The 23,262-nt window shown below is 45.7% G+C and overlaps 2 protein-coding genes across 2 annotated transcripts; one reads left to right on the top strand and one right to left on the bottom strand.

Annotated features, from left to right (window-relative positions):
- Nucleotides 1–3,723: 3,723 nt before the first annotated feature.
- On the top strand, nt 3,724–8,139 carry LOC117477238 (ice-structuring glycoprotein-like; the record flags this gene model as incomplete). Its single annotated transcript, XM_034123902.1, has 6 exons — nt 3,724–4,057; nt 4,187–5,348; nt 5,678–5,776; nt 5,906–6,069; nt 7,619–7,755; nt 7,838–8,139. Coding segments are annotated over 6 exons (2,049 nt in total), but the record flags the coding sequence as incomplete, so codon positions are not given.
- Nucleotides 8,140–19,930: 11,791 nt separating this feature from the next.
- On the bottom strand, nt 19,931–20,503 carry LOC117477257 (trypsin-1-like; the record flags this gene model as incomplete). Its single annotated transcript, XM_034123926.1, has 2 exons — nt 19,931–20,280; nt 20,367–20,503. Coding segments are annotated over 2 exons (290 nt in total), but the record flags the coding sequence as incomplete, so codon positions are not given.
- Between the last annotated feature and the right edge of the window lie 2,759 nt (nt 20,504–23,262).

Below are 23,262 nucleotides of genomic sequence, written 5' to 3'. Positions count from 1 at the left end.
ACAGCAGCAACAGCTGCAACAGCGGCAACAGCGGCAACAGCGGCAACAGCTGCAACAGCGGCAACAGCGGCAACAGCGGCAACAGCTGCAACAGCGGCAACAGCAGCAACACCTGCATTGATTTTTGCTGCCACCGCTGCAACACCTGCAACAGCGGCAACAGCTGCAACAGCGGCAACAGCTGCCACAGCGGCAACAGCGGCAAAACCTGCATTGATTTTTGCTGCCACAGCTGCAACACCTGCAACAGCGGCAACAGCGGCAACAGCTGCAACAGCTGCAACAGCTGCAACAGCTGCAACAGCTGCAACAGCGGCAACAGCTGCAACAGCGGCAACAGCTGCAACAGCTGCAACAGCGGCAACAGCGGCAACAGCTGCAACAGCTGCAACAGCTGCAACAGCGGCAACAGCGGCAACACCTGCATTGAATTTTGCTGCCACAGCTGCAACACCTGCAACAGCGGCAACAGCTGCAACAGCTGCAACAGCGGCAACACCTGCATTGATTTTTGCTGCCACAGCTGCAACACCTGCAACAGCGGCAACAGCTGCAACAGCGGCAACACCTGCATTGATTTTTGCTGCCACAGCTGCAACACCTGCAACAGCGGCAACAGCGGCAACAGCTGCAACAGCTGCAACAGCGGCAACAGCGGCAACAGCTGCAACACCTGCAACAGCGGCAACAGCTGCAACAGCGGCAACAGCGGCAACACCTGCATTGATTTTTGCTGCCACAGCTGCAACACCTGCAACAGCGGCAACAGCGGCAACAGCTGCAACAGCAGCAACAGCAGCAACACCTGCATTGATTTTTGCTGCCACAGCTGCAACACCTGCAACAGCGGCAACAGCGGCAACAGCGGCAACAGCGGCAACAGCTGCAACAGCGGCAACAGCGGCAACAGCTGCAACAGCGGCAACAGCGGCAACACCTGCATTGATTTTTGCTGCCACAGCTGCAACACCTGCAACAGCGGCAACAGCGGCAACAGCGGCAACAGCGGCAACAGCTGCAACAGCGGCAACAGCTGCAACAGCGGCAACAGCGGCAACAGCGGCAACAGCGGCAACAGCTGCAACAGCGGCAACAGCAGCAACAGCAGCAACAGCAGCAACAGCTGCAACAGCTGCAACAGCAGCAACAGCTGCAACAGCGGCAACAGCGGCAACAGCGGCAACAGCTGCAACAGCGGCAACAGCGGCAACAGCGGCAACAGCTGCAACAGCGGCAACAGCAGCAACACCTGCATTGATTTTTGCTGCCACCGCTGCAACACCTGCAACAGCGGCAACAGCTGCAACAGCGGCAACAGCTGCAACAGCGGCAACAGCGGCAAAACCTGCATTGATTTTTGCTGCCACAGCTGCAACACCAGCAACAGCGGCAACAGCGGCAACAGCTGCAACAGCTGCAACAGCTGCAACAGCGGCAACAGCTGCAACAGCTGCAACAGCGGCAACAGCTGCAACAGCGGCAACAGCTGCAACAGCTGCAACAGCGGCAACAGCGGCAACAGCTGCAACAGCTGCAACAGCTGCAACAGCGGCAACAGCGGCAACACCTGCATTGAATTTTGCTGCCACAGCTGCAACACCTGCAACAGCGGCAACAGCTGCAACAGCTGCAACAGCGGCAACACCTGCATTGATTTTTGCTGCCACAGCTGCAACACCTGCAACAGCGGCAACAGCGGCAACAGCTGCAACAGCGGCAACACCTGCATTGATTTTTGCTGCCACAGCTGCAACACCTGCAACAGCGGCAACAGCTGCAACAGCGGCAACACCTGCATTGATTTTTGCTGCCACAGCTGCAACACCTGCAACAGCGGCAACAGCTGCAACAGCAGCAACAGCAGCAACACCTGCATTGATTTTTGCTGCCACAGCTGCAACACCTGCAACAGCGGCAACAGCGGCAACAGCGGCAACAGCGGCAAAAGCTGCAACAGCGGCAACAGCGGCAACAGCTGCAACAGCGGCAACAGCGGCAACACCTGCATTGATTTTTGCTGCCACAGCTGCAACACCTGCAACAGCGGCAACAGCGGCAACAGCGGCAACAGCGGCAACAGCTGCAACAGCGGCAACAGCTGCAACAGCGGCAACAGCGGCAACAGCGGCAACAGCGGCAACAGCTGCAACAGCGGCAACAGCAGCAACAGCAGCAACAGCAGCAACAGCTGCAACAGCTGCAACAGCAGCAACAGCTGCAACAGCGGCAACAGCGGCAACAGCGGCAACAGCTGCAACAGCGGCAACAGCGGCAACAGCGGCAACAGCTGCAACAGCGGCAACAGCAGCAACACCTGCATTGATTTTTGCTGCCACCGCTGCAACACCTGCAACAGCGGCAACAGCTGCAACAGCGGCAACAGCTGCAACAGCGGCAACAGCGGCAAAACCTGCATTGATTTTTGCTGCCACAGCTGCAACACCAGCAACAGCGGCAACAGCGGCAACAGCTGCAACAGCTGCAACAGCTGCAACAGCGGCAACAGCTGCAACAGCTGCAACAGCGGCAACAGCTGCAACAGCGGCAACAGCTGCAACAGCTGCAACAGCGGCAACAGCGGCAACAGCTGCAACAGCTGCAACAGCTGCAACAGCGGCAACAGCGGCAACACCTGCATTGAATTTTGCTGCCACAGCTGCAACACCTGCAACAGCGGCAACAGCTGCAACAGCTGCAACAGCGGCAACACCTGCATTGATTTTTGCTGCCACAGCTGCAACACCTGCAACAGCGGCAACAGCGGCAACAGCTGCAACAGCGGCAACACCTGCATTGATTTTTGCTGCCACAGCTGCAACACCTGCAACAGCGGCAACAGCTGCAACAGCGGCAACACCTGCATTGATTTTTGCTGCCACAGCTGCAACACCTGCAACAGCGGCAACAGCGGCAACAGCTGCAACAGCTGCAACAGCGGCAACAGCTGCAACACCTGCAACAGCGGCAACAGCTGCAACAGCTGCAACAGCGGCAACACCTGCATTGATTTTTGCTGCCACAGCTGCAACACCTGCAACAGCGGCAACAGCGGCAACAGCGGCAACACCTGCATTGATTTTTGCTGCCACAGCTGCAACACCTGCAACAGCGGCAACAGCGGCAACAGCGGCAACAGCTGCAACAGCGGCAACAGCTGCAACAGCTGCAACAGCGGCAACAGCTGCAACAGCGGCAACAGCTGCAACAGCTGCAACAGCTGCAACAGCGGCAACAGCTGCAACAGCGGCAACAGCTGCAACAGCTGCAACAGCGGCAACAGCGGCAACAGCTGCAACAGCGGCAACAGCTGCAACAGCTGCAACAGCGGCAACACCTGCATTGATTTTTGCTGCCACAGCTGCAACACCTGCAACAGCGGCAACAGCGGCAACAGCTGCAACAGCGGCAACACCTGCATTGATTTTTGCTGCCACAGCTGCAACACCTGCAACAGCGGCAACAGCTGCAACAGCTGCAACAGCGGCAACACCTGCATTGATTTTTGCTGCCACAGCTGCAACACCTGCAACAGCGGCAACAGCGGCAACAGCTGCAACAGCGGCAACACCTGCATTGTTTTTTGCTGCCACAGCTGCAACACCTGCAACAGCGGCAACAGCGGCAACAGCTGCAACAGCTGCAACAGCGGCAACAGCTGCAACAGCGGCAACACCTGCATTGATTTTTGCTGCCACAGCTGCAACACCTGCAACAGCGGCAACAGCTGCAACAGCTGCAACAGCGGCAACACCTGCATTGATTTTTGCTGCCACAGCTGCAACACCTGCAACAGCGGCAACAGCTGCAACAGCTGCAACAGCGGCAACACCTGCATTGATTTTTGCTGCCACAGCTGCAACAGCTGCAACAGCGGCAACAGCTGCAACAGCTGCAACAGCGGCAACACCTGCATTGATTTTTGCTGCCACAGCTGCAACACCTGCAACAGCGGCAACAGCGGCAACAGCGGCAACAGCTGCAACAGCTGCAACAGCTGCAACAGCTGCAACAGCGGCAACAGCTGCAACAGCGGCAACAGCTGCAACAGCTGCAACAGCGGCAACGCCTGCATTGATTTTTGCTGCCACAGCTGCAACACCTGCAACAGCGGCAACAGCGGCAACAGCGGCAACAGCTGCAACAGCGGCAACACCTGCATTGATTTTTGCTGCCACAGCTGCAACACCTGCAACAGCGGCAACAGCGGCAACAGCTGCAACAGCTGCAACAGCGGCAACAGCGGCAACAGCTGCAACAGCGGCAACAGCTGCAACAGCTGCAACAGCGGCAACAGCGGCAACAGCTGCAACAGCGGCAACAGCTGCAACAGCTGCAACAGCGGCAACAGCTGCAACAGCTGCAACAGCGGCAACAGCTGCAACAGCTGCAACAGCGGCAACACCTGCATTGATTTTTGCTGCCACAGCTGCAACACCTGCAACAGCGGCAACAGCTGCAACAGCTGCAACAGCTGCAACAGCGGCAACAGCGGCAACAGCGGCAACAGCTGCAACAGCAGCAACAGCGGCAACAGCTGCAACAGCGGCAACAGCTGCAACAGCTGCAACAGCGGCAACAGCGGCAACAGCGGCAACAGCTGCAACAGCTGCAACAGCTGCAACAGCGGCAACAGCTGCAACAGCTGCAACAGCGGCAACAGCGGCAACAGCGGCAACAGCTGCAACAGCGGCAACAGCTGCAACAGCTGCAACAGCTGCAACAGCGGCAACAGCTGCAACAGCTGCAACAGCGGCAACAGCTGCAACAGCTGCAACAGCGGCAACACCTGCATTGATTTTTGCTGCCACAGCTGCAACACCTGCAACAGCGGCAACAGCTGCAACAGCTGCAACAGCTGCAACAGCGGCAACAGCGGCAACAGCGGCAACAGCTGCAACAGCAGCAACAGCGGCAACAGCTGCAACAGCTGCAACAGCGGCAACAGCTGCAACAGCTGCAACAGCGGCAACAGCGGCAACAGCGGCAACAGCTGCAACAGCTGCAACAGCTGCAACAGCGGCAACAGCTGCAACAGCTGCAACAGCGGCAACAGCGGCAACAGCGGCAACAGCTGCAACAGCTGCAACAGCTGCAACAGCGGCAACAGCGGCAACAGCGGCAACAGCGGCAACAGCTGCAACAGCTGCAACAGCGGCAACAGCTGCAACAGCGGCAACAGCTGCAACAGCTGCTGCAGTTCCCCGTGAAGATGGCAGGATCATTGGCGGTTATGAGTGTTCGCCTCACTCTCGTCCATACATGGCCTCCCTCAACTACGGGTACCACTTCTGTGGCGGGGTGCTGATCAACAATCAGTGGGTGCTCTCTGTTGCCCACTGTTGGTACAAGTAAGTAAGCATTGATGGGAAAAATATTACTCTCAAATAAAATATGCGGTATGGAATTTGTTCCAAAGATCTGTAATTTTTTTTATAGATTATTATTATTATGCATTTTTTGTTCTTCATTTAAAAAAAAAATCTTAAGATCAATCAATGAGCTGTATCGCAGACACGTTAAATGTGTGTTTAGCTTTATATCTTAAAAAAAAGAATTTAGTCTTTGAAAAATGCAGAACATTTAGAGATTAAGAGTGTTGTAGAGATATTAGAGTACAGAATAGTGAAAACTTTCACTGCTTCCACATGTTTCTATAACGTTGTACCTCCTCTCTCAGTCCCTATTCCATGCAGGTCATTCTGGGCGATCACAACTTGCGAGTGTTTGAGGGAACAGAGCAGCTCATGAAGACCGACACCATCATCTGGCATCCTAGGTGAGGGAAACATTTAAAAATTCCCCCCTTCTTCTCTTTGAATACCCTAAATCGCATCTGAGCCATTCATCCGGTCGGTGCAGAGGAACAGCTGCCGTCTAAAGCGTGTTTTGTATTTTCTGTATGCAGCTATGACTACCAGACTCTGGATTTCGACATCATGCTGATCAAGCTGTACCACCCAGTGGAGGTGACGGAGGCGGTCGCCCCCATCCCGTTGCCCACAGGGCGTCCCTATGCAGGGCTTTCCTGCTCTGTGTCCGGCTGGGGTAACACCAACCTTGGAGGAGAGGGTGGGTTGATTATTATGTGTTGTATTGTACAGCTTAACAACAGACTTAAAGGTCACCTATTATGCAAAATCCACTCTTTTATACATAAACATGTGTCCCCTCTGTGTAAAGAGATTCTGAAAGTTTCAGGAAAAAATATTTGCTCACTTTCTTTCCTGATCCATTTATATAAAAACCTGTCTGAAAATGAGCTGATCAGATGTTGGCCACTTTATGATGTCATAACGATTTTTTGGCTTGTGTAACCATTAGCCAATAACCAACCAAGGTAACCCCCCCCCCCCCCCACACACACACACACCTTATCACCTGAATCTCCTCCTAGATCACCATTGTGTTCTTTTTAACCAAATATCTCTCAGAGGGGCGTGGGGAGTGGCTCCTTATTTTCATCTAAAGTAACAGACAGAGAATCAGCACTTTTGAAACAGGGCTGAAACAGAGGGGATTATGGGATGCTACAATGATCTGTTTGGTATTTCCAGCCAAACACTTCAGAGACATGTTTTGTATATATCTGAGACCTGTAATATATTGATGAAAAACAGTATAATAGGGGACCTTTAATGAGACCATCCCAGTGAACAGGTCATGATGTTGTTTTCAAATCATTCATTTCCCCAGGTCAAAGCTGGACAGCAAGGTTAACAGTGTTTTTCTTTCCATACAATCCTCCACTGGGGGTATCAAAGTTGACCTTTTAAGCTTAACTGAGTCTGGCAAGAGTCTGTATTTCTTTCTCACTGTCAGAAAGTCCATGAAAAGCTCAAACGCAGCAGTGAATTTATTGTTAAAAAAAACAAAAAAACAAGTCAAAGTCTGATAAAGCTTTTCTTGTGCGTCATTGACCTCCATTGTTTTCCAGAAACTTCACTGAACCACATTGTGCTTTATAGATTTTTAGATCCATCCAGCTGATACTTATAGAGCCAGATGTGTATCAATCAACAACACAAAATAGTGCCCAATAAATGTATTCTTGATTGTGTTACGTGTACAAAAAACAACAACTTCAGCTTCCTGAGATGGTATATATTTCTGACCTGTTATATAGGTTATATTTATTGGGATCAATTAAAATATTTAAATGCGATTAATCAAATGATTTCCATAATTAACTTGCGATTAATTGCAATTTGTTTTATCTGTTATAAATGTACCTATAGGCCTAAGGGAAGTTTTTAATACTCTTATCAACGTGGGAGTGTACAAATATGATGGCTTTATACAAAATGTACAGTATGTTTATTATTATAGCAACAAAATAAAACAAAGGTAAATTTAATTTAAGGTAATCTGCCTGCAAGCTGTTACCTTCAAACTAAACGTGTGTAAAAGTGCATTTACTCAAGTACTTCAGTACAATCTTGAGGTACTTGTACTTTAGCTAGGTATTTTCATTTAAATGCTATTTTAAAATTCTACTTCACTACATTTTAGAAGCCAATATGTTTACTTTATACTCCACTACTATGTATCTGACAACCTTTTCCTTAAAAACAATTTTTTTAGGAGTTTTCTATAACGTCCTCTGTTGTGTGTGTTACAGTGTACATGCCCACCCTCCTTCAGTGTTTGAACGTGCCCATAGTGGACCAGCAGGTCTGTGAGAACGCCTATCCTGGCATGATCTCCCCCAGGATGGTGTGTGCCGGATACATGGAGGGAGGCAAAGACGCATGCAATGTGAGTCTTACAGTCACTTCTTCTCAGCTGTGTGTGTGTGGAAGAATAAATCACATGCTCACACTCTGTGTTTCATCCCCAGGGTGACTCTGGCAGCCCTCTGGTGTGTGACGGAGAGTTGCACGGCCTGGTGTCATGGGGTCAGGGATGTGCCGAGCCAAACTATCCCGGGGTCTACGTCAAACTGTGTGAGTTCCACTCCTGGTTTGAAGAGGTCCTGGCAGCCAATCCCTAAAGAAATTACCAGTTTATTTTCTTCACTTCTCCCACTGGTTCACAGCCCTGGTTTTTATTTTTCAGTCTTCTCTCTGGTGCCAATCAAGACTCTTAACACACATGTGCCAGAATGTTGAAAACTAAATAAAATCACTTGGTATTCACTTGTCTGTTCATGTCTTTAATGTGAAAACATACACCAATCACTTATACGCTCAAGTATGTGTTAGGTACAGGTTTATGTATTTGATTTAATACCATTTAAGACAGTTTGATGGTGCTATATCGCTTTGATATACAGTAGAGGGTTTAAAAGCTGTTATAAGGAACATGTTCATGGTATGGGTTAAACAGTGAGGTAGCACATTTCTCTCCCCAGTCATGTGATAGCCCCCTTCCTTTTTCATAAGGGTTAGGGTTATAATTATAATATCAAGCATTTCAATAATTTCCATTATTTAAGGGGGGCTCATAAAATGTTTGAATTATAAAGAATAAGTGCTGAACCTACTGCTGAGATAATGGCAGTGTAATTATTGAACAGTAGGAGGCCTCAGTGAGAAATCTTCCTGTCAGTCCCACCCACTCATTACAGCTAAACATGACACCAGAAACTATTTTTACTTTCACTGAGGGCTGATTATCTTGCAAAGGTGCTCAGGACGACATTCTTCTCGTCATCTCTTCCGGGTCACATTTGTCTTCTCTGAGCCCCGCTCTCCGTTCCTCCCTCTCTTTGCGTCTTTGCCTCTGTTTGACTGGGCTGGAGGGTCCGAGCCATGCTGCTGCACCTACACACAAAAAGAGATTGTACTAAAATGTCTGACTCAACTCTTAAATACATTTTCATTTTAAAATAATGATATATATTAACTTCTAGCTAGCCTTTCAAACAAAGGTGTCACTCAAAGCATTACTAATTGCTGCATTGCAATAATAGCTGGAACTGTCATTTATGTGTTCTGCAATAACTTGCTGAATGTCTGCTATGAAAGGGTCTATGAATAGGATTTATTTGGGGTAAGAAATACAAGATGTTAGCAAGGATTATACGATTCACGCCAGCAAGATTTACTTATAAGTAAAAGACATTGTGGACAGACTTTTGCGAGTCAAGGAACTACTCATTTGCATGAAATAACAGAATGAGACACATCCATGAAAAAAAAAACATATGTTACAAAATATATTTGTGCAACAGGGAAGACTTGACATTTATGTATTGCTCTGTGAAAGGGAACCATAGACTTATCATTTCATTTTACAGTTTTTGAGACACATAATGTTTCAAGTGGAGAATAATCGTATATATAGTTTCAAAGACTGTATGTGCACAACACAAGTTTATAAAATGCCAGCCCTCTGAGAGGAAGATGCAGACTTTGCTTCTGTGAGATATTCAGCACTGCTTAAAACAGAACAATACTAATCAGAAATAGGTATATACAAATAAACACAATGCAATATTAAATAAACAAAGGCATGACAACCACAATCTCAAATGCAAAAAATCCTTGCATCTGCAAATGTTGCAATGCTGATCTACATCTGAAGATCACTATCTTAGTATTCAGTTAATAAGTGAGCCACATCTTGCATAGTATTGGCCTTGCAGACTGCTTCCTGTACTCTGTTTTTGACAGATCGTTTTCTGCACCTACCACCTAAATAAATGGGTCTATTTTTTTAAGTGGTGTGTATCTCCCTTTTTTTTAGCAGACATTTTTTATTTAGTAATGGTGGAAAGTAAGAGCAGAGAGCAGCGTTGTTAAACACTTTTTTGTTCACGAGCCACATTCATCCCGATTTTATCTCAAGTGGCGTGGACGAGTAAAACCATTTCATGATAAATAACAACACCTCCAAATGTTATTTTAGCGTAGAGAAATGCATTAACATTCTGAAAATGGTCAAAATAAATGCCTTTGCAAAACAGATGATAAACAGCCTGAGGTTATAGGTGCAATTTCAAAAATACTATATATATATATATATAGTATCCACACTCACTCTGTCTGACGCCGAAAAGCTTGTCCACGCCTCTGTCTCCTCCAGGCTGGACTACTGCAATGCACTCCTCATCGAGATCCCTAAAAAAAGCATCCAGAAGCTCCAGTACATCCAGAACAGCACTGCTAGGATCCTGATGAGGGTGCGCAAATATGATTATATCACCCCCATCCTTAAATCACTACACTGGCTCCCCGTGGAACTGAGGATTGAATACAAGGTCTCCCTCCTCACTCACCAGTGTATCCATGGAACTGCCCCTCCCTACCTCAAGGAACTCCTCACACACACACACACACACACACACACACACACACACACACACACACACACACACACACACACACGCAAGTTAGTGATTTTAAGGCTGTTTCAGTGAGACAATGCAGTTTTGATAACTTTAATAGCCTGACTTTTTTTAAATGTTGTTTTAGATGCTTTACTGTGACTTCTTTCATGTTATTTTTAACATAACATTACTTTTTTCAACATGCTGTTTTCATTTTTTCCCTCTATGACTTCGTTCATTATATTTTGAGATATACAGAGATTTTTATCAACATACAAATATTACAACATACAACTCACTTTTTATGACATTTTTCAACAAACTTTACTTGTACCTTCTTTCCTTTTTTGTAGGGTTGCAGGATATTTTGCACGTCATGCATAAAACCTCTCATCTTTTCTTGAAACTGACATACATTTGAAAAAAAAGGACTAGACTAGTGCTGTCCTTTTTACAAACAAGTTATTTTTCTGCTTCTTCCTCGCCCGTGTCTCTTCCTTCAGCCATCACAACAATCAAGTCAGATCTATCAAATTAATCATCTACCCCTTCCTTTTCCCCACCCTAGGGTCCATGTGACTCTGTAGAGTCAAAACACCTCCCACTCCAGACCCTCCCCCTTCTTTTACCTCCCTTTCCTGTTGTATGCTCAGTCCCTGTGACTCTGTCTATGGCAGGTGTCCCCACACTGTTGGTTTAAAACAAAAAGTAATCTTTCAGATAATCTAGTTCCTTTCTCACAGTATGGGCTTTAAAAAAGAAGAATAGACATCTTTGAGGGATGTAACATCACAGTTTTAGTGAAAATCTTTTCTTTACATGTCACAGTTTCTTTACTGTTTTTGAGATAACAGTGTCTCCCATTGTCTCCCCACACAAGCAACCACACACACAAAACACACACACACTATACTGTGACTCTAAAAGGCTAGTTTGTGGGACCTTTTTACATTTTTTATGATATTCTGATATACCATACAGTACGGAAACTGCACTCACAAAGGTAATTAGTGGCCTCAGACTCAACTCTGATGCAAATAAAATCTCCATCCATATCCTATTAGATCTCAGTGCAGCCTTTGATACTATTGATCACAACATCCTAATAAAACGACTTGAAAAGCTTATTGGTTTCTCTGGCTGCGTGTTGAACTGGATAAAAACATATATCAGAGGAAGGATGTTCTATATTAGTCTAGGAGGCCATACATCAGAGAAACATGAAATCCGCTACGGGGTTTCACAAGGGAGCTGTTTAGGTCCATTACTCTTTTCTCTCTATATGTTACCGCTCGGCGACATCATCAGAGAGTATGGTATAGATTTCCACAGCTATGCGGATGATACACAATTGTACATATCCGCTGAACCAAATGATGCGACAGCCATAAACTCCATTACCAACTGCCTGACAGCAATAAACAAATGGATGAACGATAACTTTCTTAAATTGAATGAGGACAAAACTGAAGTCCTACTTGTTGGCCCCAAATCAAAAAGAGAGATGCTAACAAATAATCTAGGAATCTTAACCACTTGGATTAAACCGGAGGTGACAAGTTTCGATGTCATCCTGGACTCAGATTTGAACTTCAACGCCCATTTAAACAAAGTGACCAAAATAGCTTTCTTTCATCTCAGAAACATAGCGAAGGTACGACCATTCATAAATCAAAATGATGCAGAGAAGCTAATTCATGCTTTTATATCTAGCCGACTAGACTACTGCAATGCACTATTCACTGGTCTCCCCAAGAAAACTATTGAAAGACTCCAGCTCATTCAAAACTCTGCAGCTAGACTACTAACTAATACCAAAAGGAGGGAACACATTAGTCCTGTCTTAGCAAATCTACACTGGCTTCCTGTAACTTTTAGAATAGATTTTAAGGTGCTTCTCCTCACATACAAAGCTCTAAATGGACAAGGACCCAGCTACATTGCTGACTCTCTAATAAACTACACACACGCCAGAACACTGCGATCATCAGATGCAGGTCTATTAGAGGTCACCAGAAAGAGTCATAAGAAGATCGGTGATGCAGCCTTTGTAAACTACGCCCCAAAACTGTGGAACACGTAACCCAACAATATTAGGGAAGCCAATATGTTAGACATTTTTAAAAGGCAGCTTAAAACCTATCTCTTTACCAAAGCATTTTACTGACTTTACACTATTATACTGCACTATTTCTCTGTGATTGACATGGCACTATTTCTCTATGTTTTATTCCCCATGTTTTTATGTTTAATTATTTTATCCCACTTTATGCTTTGCTCTTGCTGCTTGTTTTACACTGATTGTATGTCTTATTTCTTACTGATGTAAAGCACTTTGAACTGCAATCCCCTGTATGAAAGGTGCTATACAAATAAAGTTATTATTAAATAAAGTTATTATTATCCTCATTGACTATAATGGCTTACTAGGGGGATACTAAAACAGGTGTCACATCAAAGGGGCAATAGTCTTATCACCCCCTATTGAGCAACATCCTTTATGAGGAGGGCAATAAAACAGCTAAACAAGTCATACTACCATCATTGACTATAATGGTTTCATCGTTGACTATAATAACCTACTAAGGACACTATAACAGGTTTCACATGAAAGGGGCAATAAAGTCTTATCACCCCACTATTGAGCAACATCTTTTATGAGGGGGCAATAAAACAATAAACAAACAAGTCATAAAAGATAAGAGGGTCAAAGGTCAGAGATGTCAGAGTGACAGGTGCCACATCAAAGGGATTTGGAGGCGGGACTAAGGTTTATGAGGGTCATAAATCACTCTCTTATCAGGTGCTTAATCTAATTTTGACTAAAACAGTGGTCTTTGAACTACTGTCAATGTTTGTAGTTGACAAGACTTCTCAGATTGCCCGTATCTATGCAGAGGTTAACTGGTAAAAGCTACAGTTTGTGTGTCTTATTTTGATGGAAATCTTATTGAGAGATTGTTTGGCAATGTGTGTTTAAGGAAAAGCACAATACACTTTAGATAAGAATTGGACATAATAACTGTGAAGTCAGTGGATTGCAAAATAAGCCTTGAGTTTGGCATTTGGACTATTGACATGTAGTTTTTTTGGAAGCAGATATGACACGAGAGGCTGAAGCTAAGTATAACCCAACACTGAAACAAGACATTTTACAATACACCTTAATTAACTAAATAAAACACTGTAAAAGGGATATGCTTAAGCTTAATCAACCATATTTAACTGGCCATTGTCCTCTCAGCCTGAAATATCAATCACTTCAATAAATGGTAAAACAAAAAAGAAAAGGTTCTTGCTCAATTTCGGTTTAGTTAGCTTGTTAGCTTATTGCAGCTGTGCATGTTGCTAGCGGGTTGCTAGGCCACCTCACGAGCTGCGACAGGTGATGTAAACAAGAACACCTCCATAGACCAGACGTCTCAGTTTGTAGACTGCTCGGTTCAGGGTCCAGCCTACGGCTGCGATGCTGTTTCTCTATAAATCCATGCTGAATTGGACCTTCTGTTTCATTCTTCTTCTTTAATGGCGACTTCCAAACAGAGTAGACGAGAATTATCGCCACCTACTGTATCACTGCAGCATTGTTCTTTGTTACTTCCGTTTCATTACAATGACTTCCGTCACAGCAAGAATCCCCCTCACACACATAGGTGAAACACATGCACATTCCCTACTGAGAATCTTTCAGTAAAATGTTTTGCGGAGTGTGTGTGTGAGGTTAATTTTCAGTTGTGTGTGTGTGAGGTGTTCAGTAGTGAATGTGAGAGTATTTCAGTAGTGTGTGTGCAAGGCCAGATGTTTTAAGTAGTGTGTGTGCAAGGCCAGATGTTTTCAGTAGTGTGTGTGTGTGTGAGATGTTCAGTAGTGAATGTAAGAAGATTTCAATAGTGTGTGTGTGAGGTTCGTTTTCAGTTGCGTGTGTGTGAAGTTAATTTTCAGTAGTATGTGTGTGAGGTTTAATTCTCAGTTGTGTGTGCGTGAGGTATTCAGTAGTGAATGTGAGAGGATTTCAATAGTGTGTGTCTGAGGTTAATTTTCAGTTGCGTGTGTATGAGGTTCATTTTTAGTAGTATGTGTGTGAGGTTTACTTTTCAATCGTGTGTGTGTGAGGTGTTCAGTAGTGAATGTGAGACTATTTCAGTAGTGTGTGTGCAAGGCCAGATGTTTTCAGTAGTGTGTGCGTGAGGTTAATTTGAATTTTGGCCTACACGGCCCCTCATAGTTATCTCAAAAACATTGATAAGAGTGAAGGGGTAAACTGGGACTTGTAAATAAATGAACCCCCCTCCTTACCGTTCTCTGTCATGTTCAGGTCTGCACGAAATAGATTCTTCCTCTGTCTGTCTGCTGGAGTTTTTAAGGGGAACCTTCACTTTACACTTCATTGCTACAGAATATAATCTTATCAGTTTTATTGAGAGAAAATACTTCCTCTAGCCCCTATAGCTGCCTGCTTTAGATGCTATTGTAAAGTAATGTATTTTCTAAGCTAAACTTAAAACAAGCACTAGTCTTGTGTGTGAGCAACCCTGAGGTCTAATAGTGGAGACCCTGTTATCTTAAAAACTTTTGTTAAGAGTAAAAGGTGAGTTGTTAAATTTAAGTAAAGGGCTTTCGCTAGTACAGGGATTTTTACTCCCTCTCTGTCAATTATTCATATCCTTACTGCGAGAAAGGAACTAGATTATCTGAAAAGATGACTTATTTTTTTTAAACAACACTGTGGACACCTTTCAGAGACATAGTCACAAGTAAAAACTCAAAGCCCCCCCCTCTGTGTTCATAGGTGCAGCAGGGTGGGAGGGGGGTGTGTGAGGGGGGTGTTTGAGGGTTTAGGGCTCTGACGTAGGTGCAGCAGGGTGGGAGGGACAGCATGGATGGAGGAAGAAAAGAAAGGGGGAGAAGGGAAATGATTTGTTTTAAATAAACTAGCAAAGATTACCCTTTTAACCCCATATTAACACAAACAAGGTCAAAGTATTATTACCTACCTATACAACTTCAAAAGACATACCTAAATGTCATATAACCTTATATTACCACAAACGAGTCAATAAGTAATATTAACCCACTATTCAAGAACATTACCTTATAGAGGGCAAGACAACCACAACAGGTGACCAAAACAAGTCATGACATCATTGACTATAATGGCTTACTAGGGGGATACTACAACAGGTGTCACATCAAAGGGGCAATAGTCTTATCACCCCCTATTGAGCAACATCCTTATAGAGGGCATTACAACCACAACAGGTGACCGAAACAAGTCATACTATCATCATTGACTATAATGGCTTACTAGGGGGATACTACAACAGGTGTCACATCAAAGGGGCAATAGTCTTATCACCCCCTATTGAGCAACATCCTTTATGAGGAGGGCAATAAAACAATAAACAGCTAAACAAGTCATACTTTCATCATTGCCTATAATGGTTTCATCGTTGACTATAATAACCTACTAAGGACACTATAACTGTCACGATCTGTCTGTGTTGTGTTTTGTCTTGTCTTTTTCTGTCTCTGGTTCCTGTTTTGTTTTGAAATGTTTTCCTCCTTGTGTCTTCTCTGTTCCTTCTTCCTGTGTTTGCCTTCCTGTCTTAGTTTCCCTGGTGTGTCTGATTGTTTGATTGTGTTCACCTGTTGCCCTTGTGTTTCTGCCTCCCTTACCCCAGCTGTGTCTCGTCTTGTGATTACCCCTCCCTGTATTTAGTCTTGTCTCTTCCTGTGTTCCCCTGTCGGTTCATTGTTGGTTTTTCCTGTCTTCCTCCATGTCAGTCTTGTTTCTCCTGTCTCCCACCTTGTTGGTCACGGTCAGTTTCTATAGAACCTATGTGTTTCATGCCATGCTATTGTTCAGCTTTAGAATAAAGCTCGTTTTTGTTTCGAGACCTTGTTACTTTACTTTGTAGTCTGCATTTGGGTCCTACCCTTTCCACGCATTCCTTACAGAATGAACCGACCAATTATGGACCCAGCGGATTATGTTTTTGATTTTGATGCTGAATTGCTTTCTCTGGATTACTCCCTTCGATGTCTTTATACTGTGTGGAGTGGAACCTCGACTAGCAGGGAGAAAGAGGCTGTCCTGAAAAGAGCACAAATGGAGGTGGATAATGTGCCATGGCTGAGGAGCTCGTTGCCTGAATTTCTCAGAGTTTTTTCGCGTAGCCCTGAGTGCCAGTCTCCATTCTCTGATCCTTTTTTGGGATCCCGCCTGGCGTTTGGAGGTCCACGGAGCCTCCAAAAGACCTCAAAGAGACGCAAGGCCAGGATTCAAGCCGTGGCCCCAGCAGCCATGGTTCCAGCCCCAGCAGCCATGGTTCCGTCCCCATTTCCTGCTCCTGTCCAGGAGCCGTTCTCGGGCACTCGTCTGGCTTTTGGAGGTCCACGGAGCCTCCAAGAAGCTCATAAGAGGAGTCGCAAGTCCAGGCTAGCAGCCCGAGCCCCAGAAGCCATGCTTTGGGCTCCAGTGCAGGCCCCAGCAGCCATGGTTCCGGCCCCAGTTCTGGCCCCTGCAGCCATGGTTCCATGCCCAGCAGCCAGGGTGCCTGCTCCAGTACCGGCCCACACAGTCATGGTACCGTGCTCCAGTACCATCCCACACAGCCATGGTTCCGTGTTCCGGTTCCGTGCCCAGCAGCCAGGGTGCCTGCTCCAGAACCGGCCCATACAGCCATGGTTCCAGCCCCAGTTCTGGCCCCAGCAGCCATGGTTCTAGCTCCAGAACCGGCCCATACAGCCATGGTTCCAGCCCCAGTTCTGGCCCCAGCAGCCATGGTTCCGGCCTCTGTTCCGGTCCAGCACGCCATTTCCCATCAGGGAAATCTTCTGGGCCAACATGAGCAGACGATGCGAGCCTTAGTTGAAAGCCAGCAGTCCTTGGCTCGTCTCCTGTTGGCTCTACGGCCGACGCCTACCCTATGTCCTGTGCCGTTGGAGGTCCCGTCGACTACTCTCCTGCCGGGGGTCTTGCCAACTCCATGTCCTGTCCCATTGGGGGTCCCGCCGACTACTCTTCTGCCGGGGGTCCTGCCAACCCTATGTCCTGTGCCGTTGGAGGTCCCGCCGACTACTCTTCTGCCGGGGGTCCTGCCAACCCTATGTCCAGTGCTGTTGGAGGTACCGCCGACTACTCTCCTGCCGGGGGTCTTGCCAACCCTATGTCCTGTGCCGTTGGAGGTCCCGCCGACTACTCTCCTGCCGGGGGTCTTGCCAACCCTATGTCCTGTGCCGTTGGAGGTCCCGCCGACTACTCTTCTGCCGGGGGTCCTGCCAACCCTATGTCCAGTGCTGTTGGAGGTCCCGCCGACTACTCTCCTGCCGAGGGTCCTGCCAACTCCACGTCCAGTATCGTTGGAGGTCCTGCCGACACCTGTTCCGCTGTGGGTCCTGCCAACCCCATGTCCTGTTCTGTTGGGGGTCCCGCCGACACCTGTCCCGCCGGGGGTCCTGCCAACTCTGTGTCCTGTTCCGTTGGGGGTCCAGTCGACACCAGCCCTTGCTACATCCGGGGTCCCATTGACACCAGCCCATGTCTTGTTTGGGGTCCCGTCTGCGCCTGTCCGGTCGGCTCCGGTTCCTGTCCGGCCGATACTGGTTCCTGCTCGTCCTCCGGAGTTGTCCCGTCGGCGCCTTCCTGCCCGTCCTCCGGAGCTGTCCCGTCGGCGCCTTCCTGCCCGGCCTCCAGAGCTGTCCCGTCGGCGCCTTCCTGCCCGGCCTCCGGAGCTGTCCCGTCGGCGTCTTCCTGCCCGTCCTCCGGAGCTGTCCCGTCGGCGCCTTCCTGCCCGTCCTCCGGAGTTGTCCCGTCGGCGCCTTCCTGCCCGTCCTCCGGAGCTGTCTCGTCGCCGCCTTCTGGTTCGCCCTCGAGCCCGGCCCCCTGAGTGCCGCAGTCTTCGCCCTCGAGCCCGGCCTCCTGAGTTCTCCAGCCGCGGTCTTCGCCCTCGAGCCCGGTCCCCTGAGAGCCGCTGCCTTTGCTCTCATGCCCGGCCCCCTGAGTTCGCCCGCTGTGGCCGTCGCCCCTTTTTGGACTCTGCCTTGCCCCCGGGCCGTCCGCCCGGGACCCCTTTCGGGCCCGTCCTCCGGACCCCCTCCACCCACCCTTTTGGAAGTATTAGACTATGTTTTTTGGGACGTCTGGGATCCGTCCCTTGAGGGGGGGGTTATGTCACGATCTGTCTGTGTTGTGTTTTGTCTTGTCTTTTTCTGTCTCTGGTTCCTGTTTTGTTTTGAAATGTTTTCCTCCTTGTGTCTTCTCTGTTCCTTCTTCCTGTGTTTGCCTTCCTGTCTTAGTTTCCCTGGTGTGTCTGATTGTTTGATTGTGTTCACCTGTTGCCCTTGTGTTTCTGCCTCCCTTACCCCAGCTGTGTCTCGTCTTGTGATTACCCCTCCCTGTATTTAGTCTTGTCTCTTCCTGTGTTCCCCTGTCGGTTCATTGTTGGTTTTTCCTGTCTTCCTCCATGTCAGTCTTGTTTGTTTCTCCTGTCTCCCACCTTGTTGGTCACGGTCAGTTTCTATAGAACCTATGTGTTTCATGCCATGCTATTGTTCAGCTTTAGAATAAAGCTCGTTTTTGTTTCGAGACCTTGTTACTTTACTTTGTAGTCTGCATTTGGGTCCTACCCTTTCCATGCATTCCTTACAATAACAGGTTTCACATCAAAGGGGCAATAAAGTCTTATCACCCCACTATTGAGCAACATCTTTTATGAGGGGACAATAAACAAACAAGTCATAAGAGGGTCAAAGGTCAGAGATGTCAGAGTGACAGGTGCCACATCAAAGGGATTTGGAGGCGGGACTAAGGTTTATGGGGGTCATAAATCACTCTCTTACAGGTACTTAATCTCATTTGGACCAAAACAGTGGTCTTTCAACTAATGTCAATGTTTGTAGTTGACAAGACTTCTCAGATTGCCCGTATCTATGCAGAGGTTAACTGGTAAAAGCTACAGTTTGTGTGTCTTATTTTGATGGAAATCTTATTGAGAGATTGTTTGGCAATGTGTGTTTGAGGAAAAGCACAATACACTTTAGATAAGAATTGGACATAATAACTGTGAAGTCAGTGGATTGCAGAATAAGCCTTGAGTTTGGCATTTGGACTATTGACATGTAGTTTTTTTGGAAGCAGATATGACACGAGAGGCTGAAGCTAAGTATAACCCAACACTGAAACAAGACATTTTACAATACACCTTTAATTAACTAAATAAAACACTGTAAAAGGGATTAAGGTCTAAGGAATAAACATGGAGAGGAAGCCATGCACATCCTTTATTGTCTATGTACTGTAAATGGGACCATAGATTACTAAAGGAACATCTTGCTGTACATGAAAAATGTGTTTTGAAACTACAAACTCGTTAGGAAAATCTTTAAAACAAATTGAGATAATGAACATTTAATAGATTTTTGTTAGCTTATCTTTTCAAAACCTAGGGTTGCCACTTAATTTGCCCTCAAGCTAATGCAATTTTGTGAAATGTTTCTGTTTATTGACATTAGCTGTTCTTGTTTGACTGTGGTTTATATTTGTTTTTTGTTGGAAATGTCACCAATGAATTGAAATCCAGTACTCATAAAACAGTACATCTACACTGGGAGCAGATAGACAATAATAAACACACTGTTGCATCACAAAATGTAAAAACCTTTTTTTGATTGAGCCTTGACATCTCACACCTCGCATGTTGTTTTCTTTCTCCCTCGGCTTCTCCTTTTGTCTCACTCTCAGCCTCTCTTCCGCTGCCTCTCTCTTCAACACGTCCCACCGGCACCTCCTGTCTCCTTCAATTTCAATCTCCCTCTGATTTCCCCTCTCCTGTAGTTCTGTGATGGGAGATCACAGCCTAGGAGAATGTGGAGAGAATATCGTTGATCCAGGGCATCAGAGAGCAGACTTTGGTGTAAACGCCCGGGTAGTTAGTTTGAGCGCAGCCCTGGCCCCAGGACACGACACCCTGCAGCTCTCCGTTACACACCAGAGGACCACCAGAGTCACCCTGAGCAGGAGAGAGACATCACTTTATTCCCTCCACCTCATTCAATATAACCTCATTGTATGTGCCTTGTAATTGTTTGAAAATACCTGACAAGCATCCTTGCCTCCCTCCAGGTATCCAGCGCACACCATGCGGTCAGTGATCAGGCCGGGATAGGAGCCATCACAGTCCTTGTGAGAAAGGATGGGGACTTCCACACACTGGAGGTAAAATCGGTTGAACACTGCAGATAAGAGCGAGACAAAATGATTAGGAGGCACACAAAAAACACCCCAATTCAGCCTTATATCATGTGTTAAAATGCACCAATGTATTGGTGACTCCAGACTATCAGAAACATGCATTATTGATTGTACTGTATATAGCATCACTCTTTTCCAGCTTGATTTCTCAAATTACATGTTTTCTGTAAATATGTTTACCTTAAATGGCCAACATCACCATCTATTAGTTTAAAATAATCTGCCATAAGTGCTATCATACTACAGTAACCATAACTAGCTAGGACACGTTTGGCTTTGGATTTGGAATACTATACATTCATTTCATGCAGTATCTAGCCATCAAGTGCATTGCCAACATTATACTGGCTTCACTCGCTTTTTAGGATGGTTCCTAACTGAGGGAAAGGATCCAGCAGCCATTATAAAAGCTTGGTGAATCCTTTTGAACGGTAGGGAAATGTGCTTTAATGTTTCCTCTCATCATAGGGTGAGCTACAATATTCTGTTAGTCCTCAAGCAAACTGTATACATCACGTTTGCTCTCAAATACATTCTTATGAGACAGTCTTAAGCATTAGATGATTGCTTACTGTTATCTTTTTTCCTCTTGGTACATGTTTTATTTCATAAAGGTTTTATAGGTTTTTGCGCCAATGGTGGTCTGTTGCATCCGAGGTACAGTAGATGAATTAACAGCAGTTAAGAAACTACTGTTATCAATACTCAATGGTTTATTAAAGGCTGTGGTTATATTATGATTTAAACCTATGGAAGGCCATGGGTGCTATATTTTATATTAAGTTGTTTTTCTTCATTTTTTATTTCATAAAGGTTTTATAATCTTTAGCGGCAGTAGCTAAGCATGGTGGTCTGCTGCAAGTGAGGAAGTCCCCTTAAACTTAAACTTGGGGGTTTCAATGGGGGTCCCACCAACACCTGTCCTGTTGGGGGTCCCGCTGATACCGGCCCATGTTCCGTCGGGGGTTCCGTCTACACCTGTCCCGCCGGCTCCGGTTCCTGTCCCGCCGGGGGTCCCACCAGGTCAACTTGGTCTCACCAGAATGCGTGACTCCACCACGACTCGTTAACACCGCAGTGCGTGGTGGAGTCACGCACTCTGCTACATTTACGTGTCGGCACCATGCAAACAACCCCAATGTAAAGTGAATGAGGCTCCTTTGTCGTGGTGCACACACGCATTTCTACAACGTCCCGCAGTGAGCTTTTATTCTATAAAACGTTTTTAAAATCTGCTTTATAGCTTGTAGTAACTCACGGGAGGCTTCTTTTATTTTATTTGTATTCATAATAATTTTTATTTTTCATCAGAATGTATTATGGTGCATTATTTACCAATTATTGTTCTAAAAAAACAGTGCATTGTGTGTAATACAACTGTGATTTTTATTAAATTAGTTAGTTTTTAAGGAAGGCCAGAGCTTCAGCTGTGTCAAATAGATTGTTCCCTTTAGTTAACGTTATTTAAAAGATAATTATATTCCTATTTCATCATGTCCCCTTAATTGTATTACGGACCCAAAGAGCAATGTGAGCGTCCATTCCCATTGGATAACGGAGGATTTTACACCCGGAAGTAAGTATTCCCCTTACTGTCGATTGATTTTACAGTGATATCCTACCCCCCCCCCCCCCCCCCCCCCCCCCCCCTAGGCCAGACGGCAGCAGACAGAACAGTTTGTGGCTGGGGTGATGGGGGTCTTTTATAATCCTAAGGGCTTTCTTTGAGGTTAACCTGGTATTTTTACTCCACTACATTTATTTTAGTTACTTTACAGATTTTGATTAATGATGTGAAATATAAACAACCCTTAAATCAGACTTTAGTTACACCTGAGTAAAATTCAGTGAAGGTGATTGTCAAGAAGTGCCAACAATCAGGCGAGATATTTGGTAGTGGGTGCTTGAGAAGACTAAATATTTATCTGCAGATCCCTATAAAGTATATTCATTACTCGTTATTCTCTACTAATAGTTAATTAAAAACTGTATGTTAAAAAATTGCTATTTTGCACATCCCTTTCAAGATTTCAAGATTTTCTAAGGTTTATTGACATATCATATACACAACTATGGTGTAGTTATGCAATGAATGAAAAACTTGGGTCACAGGTTCCTCAACAGTGCATTACAAGACATCTATCGATATCTGTGTACCTCCACCATTAAACATATTCTGCAAATTTCTTATACTATCTACATACATCTTATAAGAGTATAATTAATATGTATAATATCAGTTAAAATAAGAGCTTCAACATAGTTAACATTGCAGGAAAGTTGATTGTCAAGTTCCAAAACAAACCATGCAATATATTAGGCGTTAAGTACTTTGTCAGGATTAATATCTGTAGATACCCCCCAAAGCTTTTTTCTTATTTAAAAGAAGACCTTAACCTAAAGTATTCTTTAATGTTTAAATAAAGCCTTATTAGTTTGTCTGTTTTGCACATCCTCCTATCAGGCACTAAACTGTTTTATTGTAGAGATCACTTACAGTATCTTCTTGATATTTTCTATTCTATATTATTTATATCATTGACCTTCCACTTTCCCACTATATTAAGAGTATGTACTCTTAATATTTAAATGTTTTCATCAAATATAACAGATTCAAAAGTGCTTTACAAAAATGAAAGACATTAAGAAAAAGGCATTTTAAAACAGTCATTAAAAAGCAACACAATCGTCCTGCATTGCATTACTCTAAACGTGCAATAACGTGCTTTAACCAGTAGGA

Source organism: Trematomus bernacchii, unplaced genomic scaffold, assembly GCF_902827165.1.
Source record: "Trematomus bernacchii unplaced genomic scaffold, fTreBer1.1, whole genome shotgun sequence".
Taxonomy (NCBI): Eukaryota; Metazoa; Chordata; class Actinopteri; order Perciformes; family Nototheniidae; genus Trematomus; species Trematomus bernacchii.
Note: the sequence above shows the minus strand (reverse complement) of the source record. Positions and strands in the feature narration are given on the sequence as shown.